This window comes from Pipistrellus hanaki (genome assembly GCF_964339955.1).
Source record: "Pipistrellus hanaki genome assembly, chromosome: 5".
NCBI classification, from domain to species: domain Eukaryota; kingdom Metazoa; phylum Chordata; class Mammalia; order Chiroptera; family Vespertilionidae; genus Pipistrellus; species Pipistrellus hanaki.
Window position 1 is genome coordinate 54,699,086 of NC_140507.1, and position 17,365 is coordinate 54,716,450.

Here is a 17,365-nt window from a genome sequence, read left to right on the forward strand (position 1 = left end):
TGAACACTCTCCCAGGTGGAAGCCAATAATGAGAAATGGGATAAGATCTAGGGAGTTTAGGGAGTGAAGTCATTTTGCGAAGTGAGAAGAATGGAAAAAATCAAAAGGCTGGAACCCAGCCTCCACTATGCCTAAAATAAGGCTCTTGTTACTGACAGGATTAGTATGACTAATTTTTTCCTTTTGCCTCAGGCTCTAACATAGTTTAATTAGTCCAATCTTTTTCCTAAAAGTTTGGTATTTTTATCTTTTTCAAAAATGGTGTAAAAATATTACTAATCGATATTACTGAGGCTTTTGGCACACCCTTATAGTTTTTACCTACTCATTTCAGTGCTGGGTTTTCAAAGGAGAGAGAAAATGATGCAAGAATAGGACCAAAAACTGATTTCAGAGTTTGGAAGAAACTGAGCCAAGAAAGCAGGGATCAAATTTTATAATCATTCTTTGGTCTATCACTCCATCTGCTCTACTTCACTGACTCACCCCATGGCCCCAAGTTAGGATAGCGCCATTACCTCTGATCTTGGTTAAACTATGTAAAAATCTCTTTTCTTTTGTATTCTGAGAAGAATCACTCTTACAAAGATCTTTTAATAGAAAAATAATAAAACAAACACCAAATCATAAAGATGGTTAAGTTTAAAGTACACATATTTGACACGCCTCTGATCTATGGCTCTACCTTGCCAGTGAGTAAAATATGATCCATTGTCATGAACTTGCTCTGTTATGCCGCTGTCAGCATACAATCCACTGGTTGTTGATTTTGTGTTTGTTTGTTGTTGTTTTTTTATAGATTTTGAGAATCTTGGCCCTCATTCTGATAATCTAGAATACGGGTGTCGAACTCAATCAGAGAAGGGGCCAAAATCTAAAATCCAGCCTAAATCGCGGGCCGAATGGTTTACTGAACAGTTATAAACTGACAATGTCATAAACTGACAGCGGAGTGCAGTGATGACAGCGCGGTGCGGGCCACATTGCAAGGCCTGGCGGGCTGGATTTGGCCCGCGGGCCTTGTGTTTGACACATGTGAAAGTTAAAAATCTTCTGTGGCAGGATATACAATAAGGCTGTTAAGTCTGAAATGCTTTAATTAAAAGGAACAAACAGTGGAATACAAATAAATTTCAGGGAACATTTCTATCATGCTGCGCTCAATACTCTGAACATTTCTTATACAAACTAAGAACAACTAGACACTCAAATCACTAAGTGTTTTAAAAAATATATATGCACACACACACACACACACACACACACACACACACACACATACTAGAGGCCCAGTGCATGAAAATTCGTGCACTCAGGGGGTCCCTCAGGCCAGCATGTGTCCTCTTGCACTTTGGGTCCCCTTGGGGGATGTCTGACTGACAACTTAGGGCCACTTCCTAGAGGATCAGGCCTATGCTGACAGTCAGATATCCCTTGGGCAGTCTGGGAGCCCTTAGGGGATGTCTGACTAACTGTTTAGGTGCACTCCCTGCCATTAGTCGTTAGTCAGAATCCTTAGCCCTACTGTAGAGGTGGGAGAGGCTCCCGCCACCACTGCGGCGCTGTCCAGCCATGAGCTAGCTTAGTTTGTATAAGAAATGTTCAGTGCTTCCTCTGTGGAAGTGCACTGACCACTGAGTTAATAGTCTTTCAATAAAAACAAATTAAGAGTATATTCAATAATTTGGGAACATCTAATTATTAATACAATTCAGAATTAGACAGGTTAATTTCCATATTCCTAAATTCGTCTGATTTTTTTTTTTTTTTTAACAAGTCTCACCACCACAGGTTGAACAGCACCACAACAGAGCCTAACAAAATGATGAGCACACATGTTAGGTATTGTCCAGCTGGGACTTCACTGGCATAACTATATTTTAAATGTCAACTTTAAGTGAGCCTTTTAAGAAACTATACAAGTGAATAAAGGACAATAAACAGAACTTCAAAGGAAACCAAACATTGGCTTCTTGTAATTAAATGATGAGAAAAAGATTCAGAAATGAACATTTCAGTTTTAAAATGGGCGACAATCAGTATTTCAAACTTATTTTACCACTTTAAGTGAATATTATTCAAAATAAAAATACTTTCATATCATAAACATTAAAGCCTATAATATAAAACTGGTAGCAACTAATAGCTTTTTTCTTAGTCTTTTTATATAAATAACTGATGAACCAATTATTTTCTCTCACTTCTGCAAAGCCAAAGTCATTGAAATTGATTCCAGATTTAGCATTTTTAAGAATAATCACTCAAACATATACAAAATTATTTAATATTTTTGAAGAATTATAGGAATATGAAAGCCAAATTTTATATTCTTGCACTTTTTGCTATTAGAAAGTCCAAAGACATTATAAAGTATTTTTCTTGCTAACCCATGTAAGAATTATAATGTGCAGAAAAGATGAGAGATTTTTTTATGCAGGAAATAACTGTGCTTCAGACTGTAATTGCTTTTGAATTCCTGTTATTTTCCCTCTGAAAAGAAAACAGAAGAGAATCTTGTAAGACATCCCAGGTGCTTTCAAAGGATCCCTTTTCATACAGGAACTTCTAAGCAAGCACACTATTGTGTGGGTAGGTATTTTTCCTCCAATCCTCTTCTTCTGGCAGACCAGGTGAAGTCAGTAAAAGAAGATCTATATTTGAAAAGTAAAGGAAAAAGAACATATCAGAATAAGAAATGCAATTCAGCACACTAATTTACCCATGCTTATTTTTTCATATAGATAAAGAGTTATGAAAATTTCATAATTTTGATAGAATAAAGGACAAAAATGCATGATAATCTTAATAGACAAAGAAAAAACAATTAATAAAACCCAACAATCTGATAAAAACATTCAACACTAGGAGTAGAAGGGAACTCCTTCAAATTGATAAAGACATCTCAAAGACCCACAGTTAACTTCATACTTAATGGTGAAAGACAGATAAGGAATTTAAGATAAGGAATGAAACCAGGATGTCTGCTCTCACCACTTCTATTGAGCATTGTATGGAAGGTTCTAGTTAAGACTTTAGGCAAGGAAAATAAATAAAATACATCTAGATTAGAAACAAGGAAAGAAGTAAAACTATCGCTATTTGCATAGAACATGCTTGTAGATAGCAAATCCTAAGGAACATAATGAATCAATCATTTCATTAAGGTTATAGAATATAAGATCAATAACCAAAAATTAATTATATATTAACTAGTGACCTGATTTGTGCACTGGTGGGGTCCCTTGGTGTGATCTGCAGGGATTGGGCTGAAACTGGCAGTCCAACACTGCCTGCTGCTCTTGCCTGCTGCTCCTGCTAATCTCAGCCCAGATGTGCCTGCTGTGGGCTTGCGCCCAGTTAGTCCCAATCAGAAGAGGCTGGCGCAGCTGCAGCGGCACTCACCAGCTGTGAGCCCTGTGTATGGCACCCATCAAGTAAGTTGAGCAATGCTTACTACCAGGGATGGCTTCTGCATTGAGCGTCTGCCCCCTGGTGGTCAGTGCATATCATAGTGACTGGTCTACTGGTCGTGCATGTATAAGGTTCCTAGACCTGGATGGAATCTGAGCCAGCCAGGGCCTTCCTTCCCCCAGCTGCCAGCTGCTGGCTGGGGCCTTTCTTTGTTCCGTGCAGTTCCCTGGTGGTCAGCACACATCATAGCAAGTGGTCAAACTCCCAAGGAGACAATTTGCATATTAGCCTTTTATTATATAGGATTCATAATGAATAATTAAAAATGACATGAAGAAAATTACATTTGTAATACCAACAAAAGAATAAAACACTTAGGAATAAATTAAACATCAGAAGTATAAAACTTGCATTCTAAAAATTATAAAATAGCCCTAGCTGGTTTTGCTCAGTGGATAGAGAGCCTGTGAACTGAGAGGGCATGTGCAGGAGACAACTGATCATGATTCTCTCTCATTAAAGTTTCTCCCTCTCTCCCTCTCCCTTCCTCTCTGAAATCAATAAAAATATATTAAAAATAAACAAATAAAATAAAAATTATAAAACATTGTGCGTGTGTGTTTTTTTAAAAGTTTTTATTGATTTAAGAGGGAGAAAGAGAAATATTGATTGGTTTCCTCCATTACATACCTTGATCAGGGACTGAACCTGCAACCTGAGCATGTGTCCTCAATGGGGATTGAACTGGTGACCTTTCAGTGCACAGAACAATACTCAACCAAATGAGCTACACCAGCCAGAGCATAAAACATTGTTGAAAGAAATTAAAGTAGGAATATATGCCATGTTCATGGATTTGAAAACTTAATTGCCAACATAACGATACTTCCCATATTGATATACAGATTCAACACAATACCTATCCAACTCACAGCTGGCTCTTTGCAGACATTGATAAGATGATCTTAACATTCATATGGAAATTCCAGGGAATCAGAATAATCAAAAAAGTCTTGAAAACTACAAAGTTGGAGTATCCACAGTCTCAGCTTAAAAAATTGCTACAGTCCCGCCAACATGGTCAGTGGTTGACCTATGAACCAGAATGTCATGGTTTGATTTCAGGTCAAGGCACATGCCCAGGTTGTGGGCTTAATCCCTAGAAGGGGGCGTGCAGGAGGCAATCAATTGATTCTCTCTCATCACTGATGTTTCTATTTCTCTTTCCCTTTCCATTCCTCTCTCTGAAATAATCAATAAAAACTTTTTTTTTTTTTTTAAGAAAAATCATATTATCTAGCAACTTGACTCTTAGCCTAAGGTATATACCCAAGAGAATTGAAAATATATGTTCAAACAAAAATTTGCACATGAGCTGTTGTTAATAGCCAAATAATGAGAATAATAGGTGACAAAATAAAATACGATTTTTCTATATGAATTTCAGAATTTTATTGTCATTAAAAAAAGTAACATGTACTGATACATGTTACTACATAGATTGACCTTGAAAACAGTTTGGTAAGTGAAAGAAGCCAATCTCTCTCTCTCTCTCTCTCTCTCTCTCTCTCTCTCTCTCTCTCTCTCTCTCTCTTTCTCTCCGTCTCTCTCTCTCTCTCTCTCACACACACACATACACACACACACACACAGAATCTGCTTATACAAAATGTCCGAAATAAATAAATCCATAGACAGAAAGTAGGTTAATAGTTGTCTAGGATTAGAGCGTTGGAGAGAAATGTAGTACGTCTGCTATTGGGTAGAGATATTTATGAGATGGTGAACATGGTCTAATATTGATTATGGTGATGGTTGCACAATTACTTGAATGTAGTAAAAGATATTGAACTGGACACCTTAAATGAATAAATTATATAGTATGTAAATTATATCGCCAAAATTAAAAATATTCATGCCTTAGTGATTCTAATTCTCAATGTTTTATAAGAAAGTGTTCAAGTGTTCAAGGATGTATACACACATTATACATCTTTGCACCATTGTTCAAAATAAAAATATAAGTATCAATATAGTCCAGTTAAACAAATTAAGGCTATACATACAATGAAATACTAGTCATTCAAAACAACTATCTGTGTATCTACAAATAAATACATCTAACTTTAGTGACCTGTAAAGAGGCAAGGTAATGAATGCATTCCATATTTCATATGATATTTACATATATGTGTGTATGACATACTAGTGACCCTCCCTACCCTGCACCCATGCTATGGGACCACCCTGAGTCCTAGAGTCCCACCCCACATGGCTGGCACACCACAGGATGGCCCCAAGTCCAGGAGTGCTGCCCCGATGACCCACCTCTGGGTGGGGGCAGTTTCCTCAGCCAGACTTGCACCTTCTCGCAGTCTGGGAGCCATCGGTTGGACATCCTTAGTGCTGTTGTGGAGAGGCTCCCTCCACCACCACTGCACTCGCCAGCCAGGAGCCTGGCTTCTGGTTGAGTGGCACTTCCCCTGTGGGAACACACTGACCACCAGGGGTAGCTCCTGCAATTGAGCATCTGCCTTCTGGTGGTTAGTGCATGTCATATCCACTGGTCGTTCCATTGTTCGGTTGATTTGCATATTAGCCTTTTATTATCTATCTATATATAGAGCCAGGGTCCATATGACCAAGGCTCGACCGAATACCAGAAGTCAGTGCTGGTGCCAGCACAGCAACCCAGCACTGACTGACAGTGGGGCTACAGATCAGGCCCAGAGAGGCCTGCAGAGAGAGAGGCAAGGTCTGATCCCCAGCCACCATGGTACTGTTGATTAGCCACTGCCTCTCTCCTGGCTCCACCAGCAGACATGCCTCTGTTTCTCTCCAGGCCTCCTAGGGGGCTGCTGATCAGCCCTGACTCTTTGATCAGACCCAGGGATGCTGATTGGCATAGAAACTGACCAATCAGAACCAAATCTGGGTGATGTGCCAAAAGCCAATGGTTGCCTAGGAGGTGGAGCTTTTGATGCTGACTGGCATAGACACCAACCAATCAGAAAATCATCTGGGTGAACTGAGAAGGCAGAACATAAGGTTGGGGCTGAGGAGAGGTTTTAAGGGCAACAGCTGTTTGGTATAAGGTGTAAGAAAGCAGTTAATTTTTTCATGACTGGTTTGGTAGTATAGTGCATATGGCTGGCTATCAGTCCAGTTATAGGAATTATGTGTTTTTGTCTGCCAAAAGCATCTTCTCCTGCTGAAAAGGCCCCCCTTTCCCATTTAAGCAATTCTATCTTATATAATCTATCTATACTACTAAAATGGTAATATGCTAATTATACCAGGTCGACCGACCATCTTCCAGATGTTCAACTTCCTTCTAGACAAAGCCATGTTGGTGGAGGCCACAACAGAGGCAGTTAGGGGCACTCAGTCTGGCAGGGGAGAGCAGTTGGGGGCAATATCAGGCAGGCAGGGGGTTAAGAACAATCAGATCAGCAGGGGAGGGCAATGGGGGGCAAGATCAGGCTGGCAGGGGATGGCAGTTGGGAGCGAGATCAGGCTGGTAGAGGAGGGCCATTGGGGGTGACATCAAGCCGGCAGGGGAGAACTGTTTGGGATGAGATCAGGCTGGCAGGAGAGGGCAGTTAGGGAAAATCAGGCTGGCAGGGGAGGGCAGTTAGGGGAGATCAGGCAGACAGGCAGAGATAGTTAGGCACGATTGGGCAGGCAGGCAGGTGAGTGGTTAGAAGCCAGCAGTCCCAGATTACAAGAGGGATGTCTGATTGGAGAGGGTTCAGGCTGGGCTGAGGGAATCCCTACCCCATGCATGAATTTCATGCACCGGGCCCCTAGTATAAGATAATGTTTTTTTCAAATATATTATTGCTATATAATAATAAAGGTAACCTAATATCTCTAGGTCACTAATTGAAATACACAACTGAGGACAAAGTAAAGACAGAAGATTTATGCTAAGAAGAAATTTTAGATTCCTGATCAACTTGATAGGGAGCTGCTATTTTAAGTAAATATTTGGAGAAAGAATTATTATAGACTTTGTAATGATAATCAGTTTCCAAGGTGAAGAAAACTCTGACATGAGGATTTAGTTCATCATATACATCAGTACATATGGGGTAATATGCATTTATTAACATAACAACTATATTTTTTACATTTATATTTTCAACACATATTCATTAAAGCATCATGATCTTTATAGAAAAATTTTATCAGTAAATTTAAAATGTTAGGGATTTTCTCTGAGCATGGTCTTTGGACACTGGACTGTGATTGAGAAAATAATAATTTTCTATGTTTAATTTTAAGGAAGATATCCCAGATATTATAGCCCATGAAGGAATCCCCTATACTTTAGCTACTTTCAGGCTATTCACACATTGTAAAGATGCATACTCTAAAGGGGCCCTATCTTATCTTCAAGGTGCTCACATTCAAATATGAATAAAATTTGACAAAATAGATAATTGTCAAGAGTATGGCCCAAATCACACTCACAAAAAAGAAGAATATGATAAGTGGCTTTTAAAAATATAGTGGTATTTTTTCCATCATATTGGACCCTACAGATGCCTGCTGGGAACAGGGCTTCTATGAGGAGAACTATGTCTGGCAGGCTGTGGTCCAAGGCCATTTTTGCTTGCTATAAGCGGGATATCGGGAACCAGAGGGAGCACACAGCTCTTCTTAAAATTGAAGGTGTTTATGCTTGAGATGAAACAAAATTCTATCTAGGCAAAAGATGTGCTTATGTGTACAAAGCAAAGAACAACACAGTGACTCCTGGTGGCAAACCAAACAAACCAGAGTAATCTGGGGAAAGGTAACTCGCACTCATGGAAACAGTGGCATGGTTCTTGCTAAATTCTGAAGCAAACCTTCCTGCTAAGGCCATTGGACACAGAATCTGCGTAACGCTGTACCCCTCATAAAATGGATTTGTTTTCCTGTGTTTTGGTTAAAAAAAATTGTATATAAATTATATATATGGTGGTAAAATAAATAAATAATAAATAAATAAATAAAACCTATTGATTAAAATGCCATGATTGTTAAGAGTAGAAGTTTATTTTGCATTAGTTGGATCAGGGTGGGGCCTCATATAGAAAATGGGATTTGAAGAGAACCCCAGGAGATGGAAAGTGAATTTGATGAGATCAGGGAAGCAATTAATTCCTGGAGGAGGAAACACTTCCAGCAGAGATAGGAAATTGAAATTCAGCTTGGCAGTTAGCATTAGGAAATAAAGCTGAAAATGTGCGATGGGATCTAATGATGGCAAGTCTTAAATGCTAAGATAATAAAAGTTTCATTTTACTTCTTTTAGCAACATTTGTGGAATGCCTGTTATATTTTGGGCACTTTTTTTTTTTTTTTTTTTTGGCTGGAGATACAAAGGTAAATACAACCATTGTTGAGAGCTTAGGTAAGCTACTCCATGTTATTGCTGCCTCAGCATTCATTTTGTTTGGCTAAGAGGCCAGCAAAGATCTTAGATGATACTAGCTCCCTTATACAAATACATGTCCTGGACAGCAGCCACAGAGTCACAAGCAAATGTAAGTTCCTGATTTTGACTTCTCCAATAGCCCTTGTCTCCCCTGCCTCCTAGGGCTAGTATACTTTATGTATCTCTTAGATAAGACCCTGCGGAACTTACCAAACCCATCTCTTTTTATTTGAATTTACCAATCCAACCCTAGGTCAGGAATGCCAGCACACCCCATCCACAAACTCTAATACAGGCATGTGGCCCGGGTCCCATATCTTTAGCGCTTACTCTCGCTGGCTGTCTCCATTCTGCCTTGACCTCTCCATTTGGCCCCTCCAGGCATGCCATGAGTAATAAACCTATTTACTGCAACTTATCTCTAGACAGCTGTTGAATTAAGGCTTACCATTTTGTTTTCTGGGTGCTCCACTTAACAAATGTTAGTTTAACAAAATCGGAATACCACACTCTGCCTTCTGCTTTAAGGATGCTTTTCAGTTAACACATTACTATAATGCAGTGAGTCAAGTATTTTGACAGGAGTACTCAAATGGTGCTGAGAGAAAAAATGGGCATCTGCCCTAACTGGTTTGACTCAGTGGATAGAGCATCAGCCTGCGGACTCAAGGATCTCAGGTTCGATTCTGGTCAAGGGCATGTATCTTGGTTGCGAGCATATTCCCAGTGGGGGGTGTGCAAGAGGCAGCTGATTGATGTTTCTCTCTCATTAATGTTTCTAACTCTCTAATCCCTCTCCCTTCCACTCAGTAAAAAAGTCAATAAAATATATATATTTTTAAAAAGTGGGCATCTGATATAATTGGTAGGGATTTCTTGAAGGATGAATTGGTAATGGAGGAAAGAAGAAAGGACATTGAAGGCAGTAGTGTAGCAAGAGGTGAAGAATTGACTGACTTTAAAGTAATGATACTAATAAAAATTTTAGCCACTATTTAGCATTTATTATGTGCTAGGGATGGTTATGATAAGATAAGTACTATTGCTAGTTCCCTCTTACAGGTCTGAAAGTGGAGGGAGAGTTAGATAGGATAAGTGGCTTACCAATGATCACCAGTGAACTATATGACCAGAAAGTCTAAAACAGTTTCAATTCTTTCTTATTCCCTCTGGGAGAGGGAAGGGGAGAAGCAGTGACAGATGATGCTAAAGAGATACAATTTGTAAGATTAAATTATGTGAGTTCTAATTTTCTGAAGGCTACAGGGACACATAAGGATTTTAATCTTGGTGTGAATTAACTGGATTTAATTTGGAAAGATCAGATGATAAGAACAGACTTTCCAGAGCCAGAACTGGAGGCTGGAGTGATCAGGTAAGGTGTTAAAGTCATGTTGGGGAGATATAATAGGCACTAAGATGGTAGTAATGGAGATGAAAAGAAGGAAAAATTGAAAAAAAAAATATTTCAAACCCAGCCAGCATTGCTCAGTGCTTGAGCATCAACCTATGAACTAGGAGGTAACGGTTTGATTCCATTCTCTGTCAGGGTATATGCCTAGGTTGTGGGCTTAATCTTCAGTGTGGGGCATGCAGGAGGCAGCTGATTGATGATTCTCTCTCATCATTGATGTTTCTCCCTCCCTCTCCTTTCTTCTTTTTCTAAACAATAAAAACATTTTAAAAATATTTGAAGATAGAAATGATAATCCTTGTAAACCAACTGGAACTAAATATTAGGACATTGTGTTCAGAAAATCACATTGAGACAGTAATGTGTATTTCATAGTATATAGTATCTTACATAGTAAACATCTAATATATGCTATCTTTACAATTCTCAAAATCTTGAGAAAACAGGAGAAATATTTGAGTGGGAAGAATTGAAGAGTTTACTTTTAGGTGGATCTGGGTGGACTTATACAGAAAATGGTATTTGAAGAGAACCCTAGTCAGGGAGAAAGGTTTAAACTTGATGAGATGAGCCCTGCTAAAGTGGAGATTCTGTGCTGAAGGCAAAGCTGGCTTTCAGTTCAGCTAAAAAGGCAGAATGGAGCAAGAAGAGCCAAGACAATAGGACACTTGTGAAAAGAAAGGAGGCAGGCCAGAGATTTGGTCAAGGAAGTAGGAGATCCATCAACTTTGAGGGGTAAGAATAAGGCAGAAAATAGAGAACTAGACATTTTGAATAGTAATCAAGGATAGCAATTATAAAATTGTACAACCAATGGTGTACAATTATAAAACTGTACATACACCATTGGTTAATGAAGTTATAAATGGCATATCAATAAATTAAAAAGAAATTTAAAAAGAGTGGCAAGAGAAAATTATCTGGTCTCAATTTATAAAAGGTAACTTGACCAAATTTCTTTTCATAGCCATTACTTCTAGTAAGTGAAAATGGGCAAGAGAGTGGGAAGATTTTGACTTTATATACTTTTATACTGTTGGGTGAAAAATTTTTTTTTAAAATATATTTTATTGATTTTTTTACAGAGAGGAAGAGAGAGGGATAGAGAGAAACACCGATGACAGAGAATCATCCATCAGCTGCCTCTTGCACACCCCCTGCTGGGGATGTGCCCGCAACCAAAGTACATGCCCTTGACCGGAATTGAACCTGGGACCTTTCAGTTTGCAGGTCGACGCTCTATCCACTGAGCCAAACCGGTTTCGGCTGGAAAAAAATTTTACACCATGAAAATGTATTATAGTTATTAAAAAGCATGTACTAATAGTTATGTACTGTAATTATCTAGAGTACACATTTAAGTAAAAGTATTATGGCAGTAAGATTTTACTGTTGGAAAGGGGAAATCATTAATCTAAAACCTCTACCCCATTTTCCACTCTAGCTCTCATATTAACCTGGAAGCTTGGAATTCCTGACCCCTTTCTCTTGCTTTCCCCAAATCTAATTCACTTAGGGCTGAATGGGATGCTGAAATATTTCTGTGAGGGAAAAAAAAAATTCAAGAAAATGAATTGTATACAGCATAGGTTTTCTATTTGATTAAGTTTCTTTTTAATTGTTAGGAAATCCTGCTGGGGTTCACTGAAGAGGACTCAAGAAGCTGAAAAAGTTGATATTCAAGGTAATAGAACATTCCCACTAAGTAATTTGGAAGTCTAAACCATTGTAAAGGGTTAATCTGGAAAAATTCTGAAGTCAATTGTTTACCTTACCTATCCTTTTACACTTTTACTTGACCTAACTGAATCATGTAGCCCCATGTGATTTTATCTAAAATGTGGCAGGAAAATAGAAGGGAATAAATGAAAAGGCTCTTCTGCCTCAGAGTTCTTCCACTACTTTGGTCTAGTGTGCCTTTACCCAGTATACAAGTGGTCAAGATGTTTTGTTGCAAGACCTATAAAAAGTGTGCAAACATGTGGGACAGTGAGAATTGTGCTGCCAAATTTGAAGGTAGCACTTGTTATAGCCCTGGTTCAGCAAGATCTTGGAAAATTATCTAATGTTTATCTTGCATTGGTTCTTATACTATCTCTGGATTCCAAAATAAGGCTTTTATACCTTCTTCAAAGAACCATAGCTGGAATGTAGGACTAGTCTAAACACTGACGAAATGAATGCTGTAAACTGAGCAGTTCTTTAAAGGAATCAGCCTAATCTTGTAAAAGGTTGCTATTATTAAATGTTTTATATGGCCTTCACTGAAATTTCCCTTTCGTTTACAAATCTGGTTTGTAGGTCAGAATTTTTCCTTAACTTTGACAATTCAAATTTCCCAACTCTATTTTGTTTACTTGAAGCACTAGTTTTTATGGCATGTGCTTTGTAGAGAAAGCCAATATAACCTGTGGCTCACTAAGGGCTTGTAAGGTATCTTGCTCTGTATATGCAGGAATTCCCTTGCTATTGTGAAATACCTCCTCTCCTCTTTGTTATTTGTGGGGGAGTGCTGGGAAAATCTTGAACTTCTCCACTCCTCCTCAGCACAAATGTTACCATTATTTTTTAGATGTGAGAGGGGAATGCATTATCAACACACAGCAAAGGATTCTTTAAATATTAAATCCTCTTAAAGCATGTTTGAGCCTCTACTAATTGTTTTCTCAAGAACTTACTGTATCTTTATGGATTCTTCCACCAAATTTATTTTTTATATGTTGATAGCAAATAGTAATTTGTTATAGATTACAGGCACAGAGAACTTGGCTTTTTGTCTTAGTCCCCATGATAAATGCTTACTAGTGAAATGCTTATTACTGAATTGCTCTTCCTTCTTTTCATGTTCTACTCAGGACTTTCACTGGGTCTGAAAACCACATATTAAACAACAGGTACATTTCTTTCACGAATAATGCCATAAGCATTACAATCTATTGGTCAAATGAATAAGCAAATTCAGCAATTGCCTATGTGTTAACCAGCTGGGAAATATTTCTATGGCATTTTTTTAGGAAGATATATTTTATGACTTAACTAGCTTAAAATAATTACAATGGAATGCCAAGTTATTTATTTTTGGTATGAAATAACTTAAATTGGGGCAGTGTTTGAAGTTGATTGATTCAGACGGTATTACTGGTGGTGGTGTAAAATCATAGGTCTTTTAACTATCTTTCCCCCCCCCCACCCCCCCGCAACAAAAAAGAGAGGAGAGGAGCAGAAATCTATTTGGAATTTATCCTTAAAAATGCAACTATCAAGACCAGTTCTATGAGTGAGGCTCTAAAGTTGCTATGCCATTAATATTGTTGATTTTACATATTAAAAGAAATATTTTTCAGGAAAAAATAAACTGCATAATGAGGCTAGCACATCATTCACCGAGTGTTGGTGGGCAAATTCATCCATATGCTAAAGCACACAGTGGTCTTAATGGGAAATACACTTGTTCTGGATAACCTAAGGAGCTATTAAGTGTTTTTCAAAACACATGTTTCAAGAGATACTTTCATAATTATATTCTCCTGGTGCCTGAAAGTTAAATAATAATTTTCAAACATACACAATAGTATTAATCCCCATATAACTCTCATTCAGATTCAACAATTATCAAGATTTTCCTACATTTTCCTTATCTATCCTATTAAATTATTTTCAATCATCATGTCATTTCACTTTTTTTTAAATAATTCCTTATTGTTGAAAGTATCACATATGTCCCTCCTTTATCTTCATTGGCCCCCTCCAGCTTGTTTCTCTCTTTCATCTGTTAGCATGCATCTCTTACACTGACATTACCATAAGGCCATTATCACCTGGAACAAAATATGAATAGGCATTCTTTGGTACCTATTTTCAATCTGGAATGTTGCCTAAATTTAGGAAAGCTATTTTCCACCAGAAATACCTCAGGGGAAGGGCACTCGTGAATGGAGAGGCATACATCTCCTCTGATGGCAGCTGAGTCTGTGTAGTTTTCTTCTCATTGCCAAATTAGCTGAGGGGAAAAAAAGAGAAGTATTAGTTTCATTTTTCAGAAAATGAACTGTTGTTTAGTCTGGGGGATGCAAGAGAATATTTAGAATTAAATTATAGTGTGATCTGCTACTTGTTCAGATGTGATTATGATATAAAAATTAATGTGATGCAAATACACAAGGTATATTCCCAGCAGTTCATGTTAATAGCAATATGCTCCTCCATCTACATATCTTATTCCTAAATGTTCCTGGACCTTGTATTTTTTTTTTTTTTTTCAGTTTCAAAGAAATTTAATATTATTTACACAGTTAAGGAACAGATGAAACATTTTCATTAGTTATAAACTGATCTCTATAATAAAATAGATTTTAAATTCAGTGCATATCATTATTAACTGCTAAAGGAAATCTTATCCCTTGTCTGCCTTAAAACAATTTTTATTGGCTGTAATTATTGCTGTGTAGTCACTGGTTTCCGTTAATTTCTCCAATCATTTGGATGGGCCTGTCTTAAGAGTTCCATAGAGCTTTGATGGAGATACCCTCTCCCCTTTCCTGGACCTTGTATTTTAAGTAGTGAATTAATCACATTTTATAAGAACATTGTCTAAAGTGTTCCATATTTCAGAAAAGTAGATATGGTTTGAATAGCAATTGTTGTAAACATTAAGGAGGAATGCTTTCTGAGTTGCTAATTTGGAACTTCTTTCTTATTTATGTAAAAGGGCACACCAGGGGATTCCATTTGAAATAACCTCAGTGATCAAACTTCTGATTAACTAAGAGGCAGAGACTGGCTTTTTAACCAGTTACTTACCATTTTCTGACCTAAATGGAGAATCACATTATCAAGTGAATAATAGAACGTATTTGGATATAAATATAAATACCTTTCTATTTATATTTAGGTTTGCTTTTTCCTGAGTCAGAAAACTTCCTTTTTTTTTTTTTTACTTGCTAGTGCTTCAAAACCTTAGGTATTTGGTTCTGAAGTAAAAGCACATTAGAATAACTGTTTACTAAATTTCTATTGGATAAGAATAACACAAATATTTAAATAATATCTCAAGTAAATTAATATTTACCTTGACCATACATATTTTTTACACTTTTGGGGTTTAAGCACAATAATACTACAATTGTACTTTCTTGTTTTAAGTGGCACACCTAATTATATAACTGGAAATATCTATTGACCCATTTTAAGAATTCATCTACAATTTGCCACATGATTTTTATATGCTGTGAACTCAGTTAACATTAACCCATTCCAGCCAGCAACATATTCTTTTAATAAACTGCTTTGGATTTGCATTTTACCTAAAAATCTATAATAGACCAAACGTTTCCGTTCCATTTTACTTGTAAGAACAATATATCAACAATAGCTAAGGGGTCTTTAAATTAGAAAAATAGTGGTAAAATATTTATCATCATTTTAATATCTAGCTAATTTTTAAATATCCAGATAGAAAGAATACTTCTGAAGTCCTACACACCACAAGCATGCCTAAGAGATTTTCAACATAAACACAATCACGCTCAGAGCCTCATGGACAACAGCAGACATAAAAACAAGTTCCTCTTACAAATATATCAAAGTCTTACCTGGTCTCTGTCCGTTGATAAGAAGAAGACTCATCATAAAAATTAAAAATACAAAAAAGAATTGTTGAAATCTCATTTTTCTGCCACCCAGAAATGGAGCAGTAGCTCTCAAAGTAAATCAAACTTCTTTGAACAGCCTGTGCAATATCTGTGCGGCTCTTCTCACATTCTAATGACAAACCTCGGAGAACTGCCAGCTGCCTTTTCCAGAAAGGTTAATGATCACATCAGACAAGGTTACTGGTGTGTTGTGCTGCGGTCAGAGCCTCCCCCGGCCCCAAACCCCTCCTCCACTCCCCTCCTCCTTCCCCTCTGTCACTCCCCTTCATTTCCATAAGCAAATATTGGTGAAATAAACCATTCAAGTGTGCCGTAACTTCAGTGCAAGGCTACTCTGGAAGCTTTTAGGAGAGACTGATTTAATTCCATCTGGATTTGGCGGAATATGTAAAACTAGGCATGGCTCTGCCTCCTCCCCTCAACACTTGCATCTGTTTAAACTTTGTGTTGCCCATATTGGTCCCACATGCAGAAACCAATGGAAATGACAGGAAGTCTCTCTTTTGTCCTTTTTCAGAAGGAATTCTGAAGCTCTAACTTAAGACTCCCAAATGCTTTGTGGCAGAATGTGCTGAATTGCTTTCTCGTTACCAAATCGATGGCAAAGTGGTGCCTATTTATCTTAAATCTCTAAATTGCTTAATCTATGTGGGTTTATATCAATGAACATTCCTGGGGCTTAGAATGTTCTGAAACAAATCTGAAAAGAATTTACATTTTCATTTTGTAAAGTGCAATTTAAAAAGCAATTTAAAAAGTCATTTTTTTATCTGCAGTTATGTCCAGGGTTTTTAAAAAAGGGAAGTGTAGACAAGTTACAAACGCATGAAATCCGTGTTCTGTTAAAAACTTTATATGTGGTGAAATGCCAGGCTAACGGGACACCACAGTCACAGAAATCAGAGCTCTCCCAACAAATTCAGAGAGCACAAAAACCATCAGTGCTGTCTTCTGACACATGCACCAACATCTCTTTTTGTTTAAAGTACTTTCTCTTCCCTTTTATGAACTAAAGTTACTATACTTACTGTAAAGTAAACCAAAAGAATCATGAAGATAACACTTTTGAGACACATGTAGAGCCGAAATACCAAATCTAAAGCGTATGCAGCTTTGATGAACTATCAGCAATCTGTGACACTTGGCCTCTTGAGATTCAGGTAGTTGGTACACAACCCTGGGCTTACTGAGTTCTGAAATTAATGTATGATTTGTCTTGATCTTACAAGTCAGTTTGTAAAATCCCCTGCCTGCCTAATGTGAATAAAAAGGGGCCACATCCTAAACCTGACAAGCTCAGGGGAGGCCTACATAGCGGCCTTACCAAAGCAGCTCTGTGTGGGTTGTCACAGGCGGTATTTTTCCCTAACAAAGGTCAGTCTTTACCTTAACTGAGGCTGCCTGTTATCTTTAAAAAAAAAAAAATTTTTTTTTGCATCTACAATAACATACCTGATAATG

General features: G+C 37.6%; 1 protein-coding gene and 1 pseudogene across 2 annotated transcripts; one reads left to right on the forward strand and one right to left on the reverse strand.

The window, feature by feature from the left end:
- Positions 1–1,081: 1,081 nt before the first annotated feature.
- On the reverse strand, positions 1,082–16,097 carry APELA (apelin receptor early endogenous ligand). The gene is made up of 3 exons (XM_084884429.1): positions 15,845–16,097; positions 14,164–14,253; positions 1,082–2,651 (listed from the first exon to the last, which is right to left on the reverse strand). Exons 1-2 carry the CDS (start codon positions 15,918–15,920, stop codon positions 14,165–14,167), a joined length of 165 nt encoding a protein of 54 aa, XP_084740555.1. The 5' UTR covers positions 15,921–16,097; the 3' UTR covers positions 1,082–2,651; position 14,164.
- LOC311622277 (large ribosomal subunit protein eL33-like) lies at positions 7,954–8,478 on the forward strand (annotated as a pseudogene). The gene has a single exon. The product of its transcript is annotated as a large ribosomal subunit protein eL33-like (transcript).
- Positions 16,098–17,365: the final 1,268 nt, after the last annotated feature.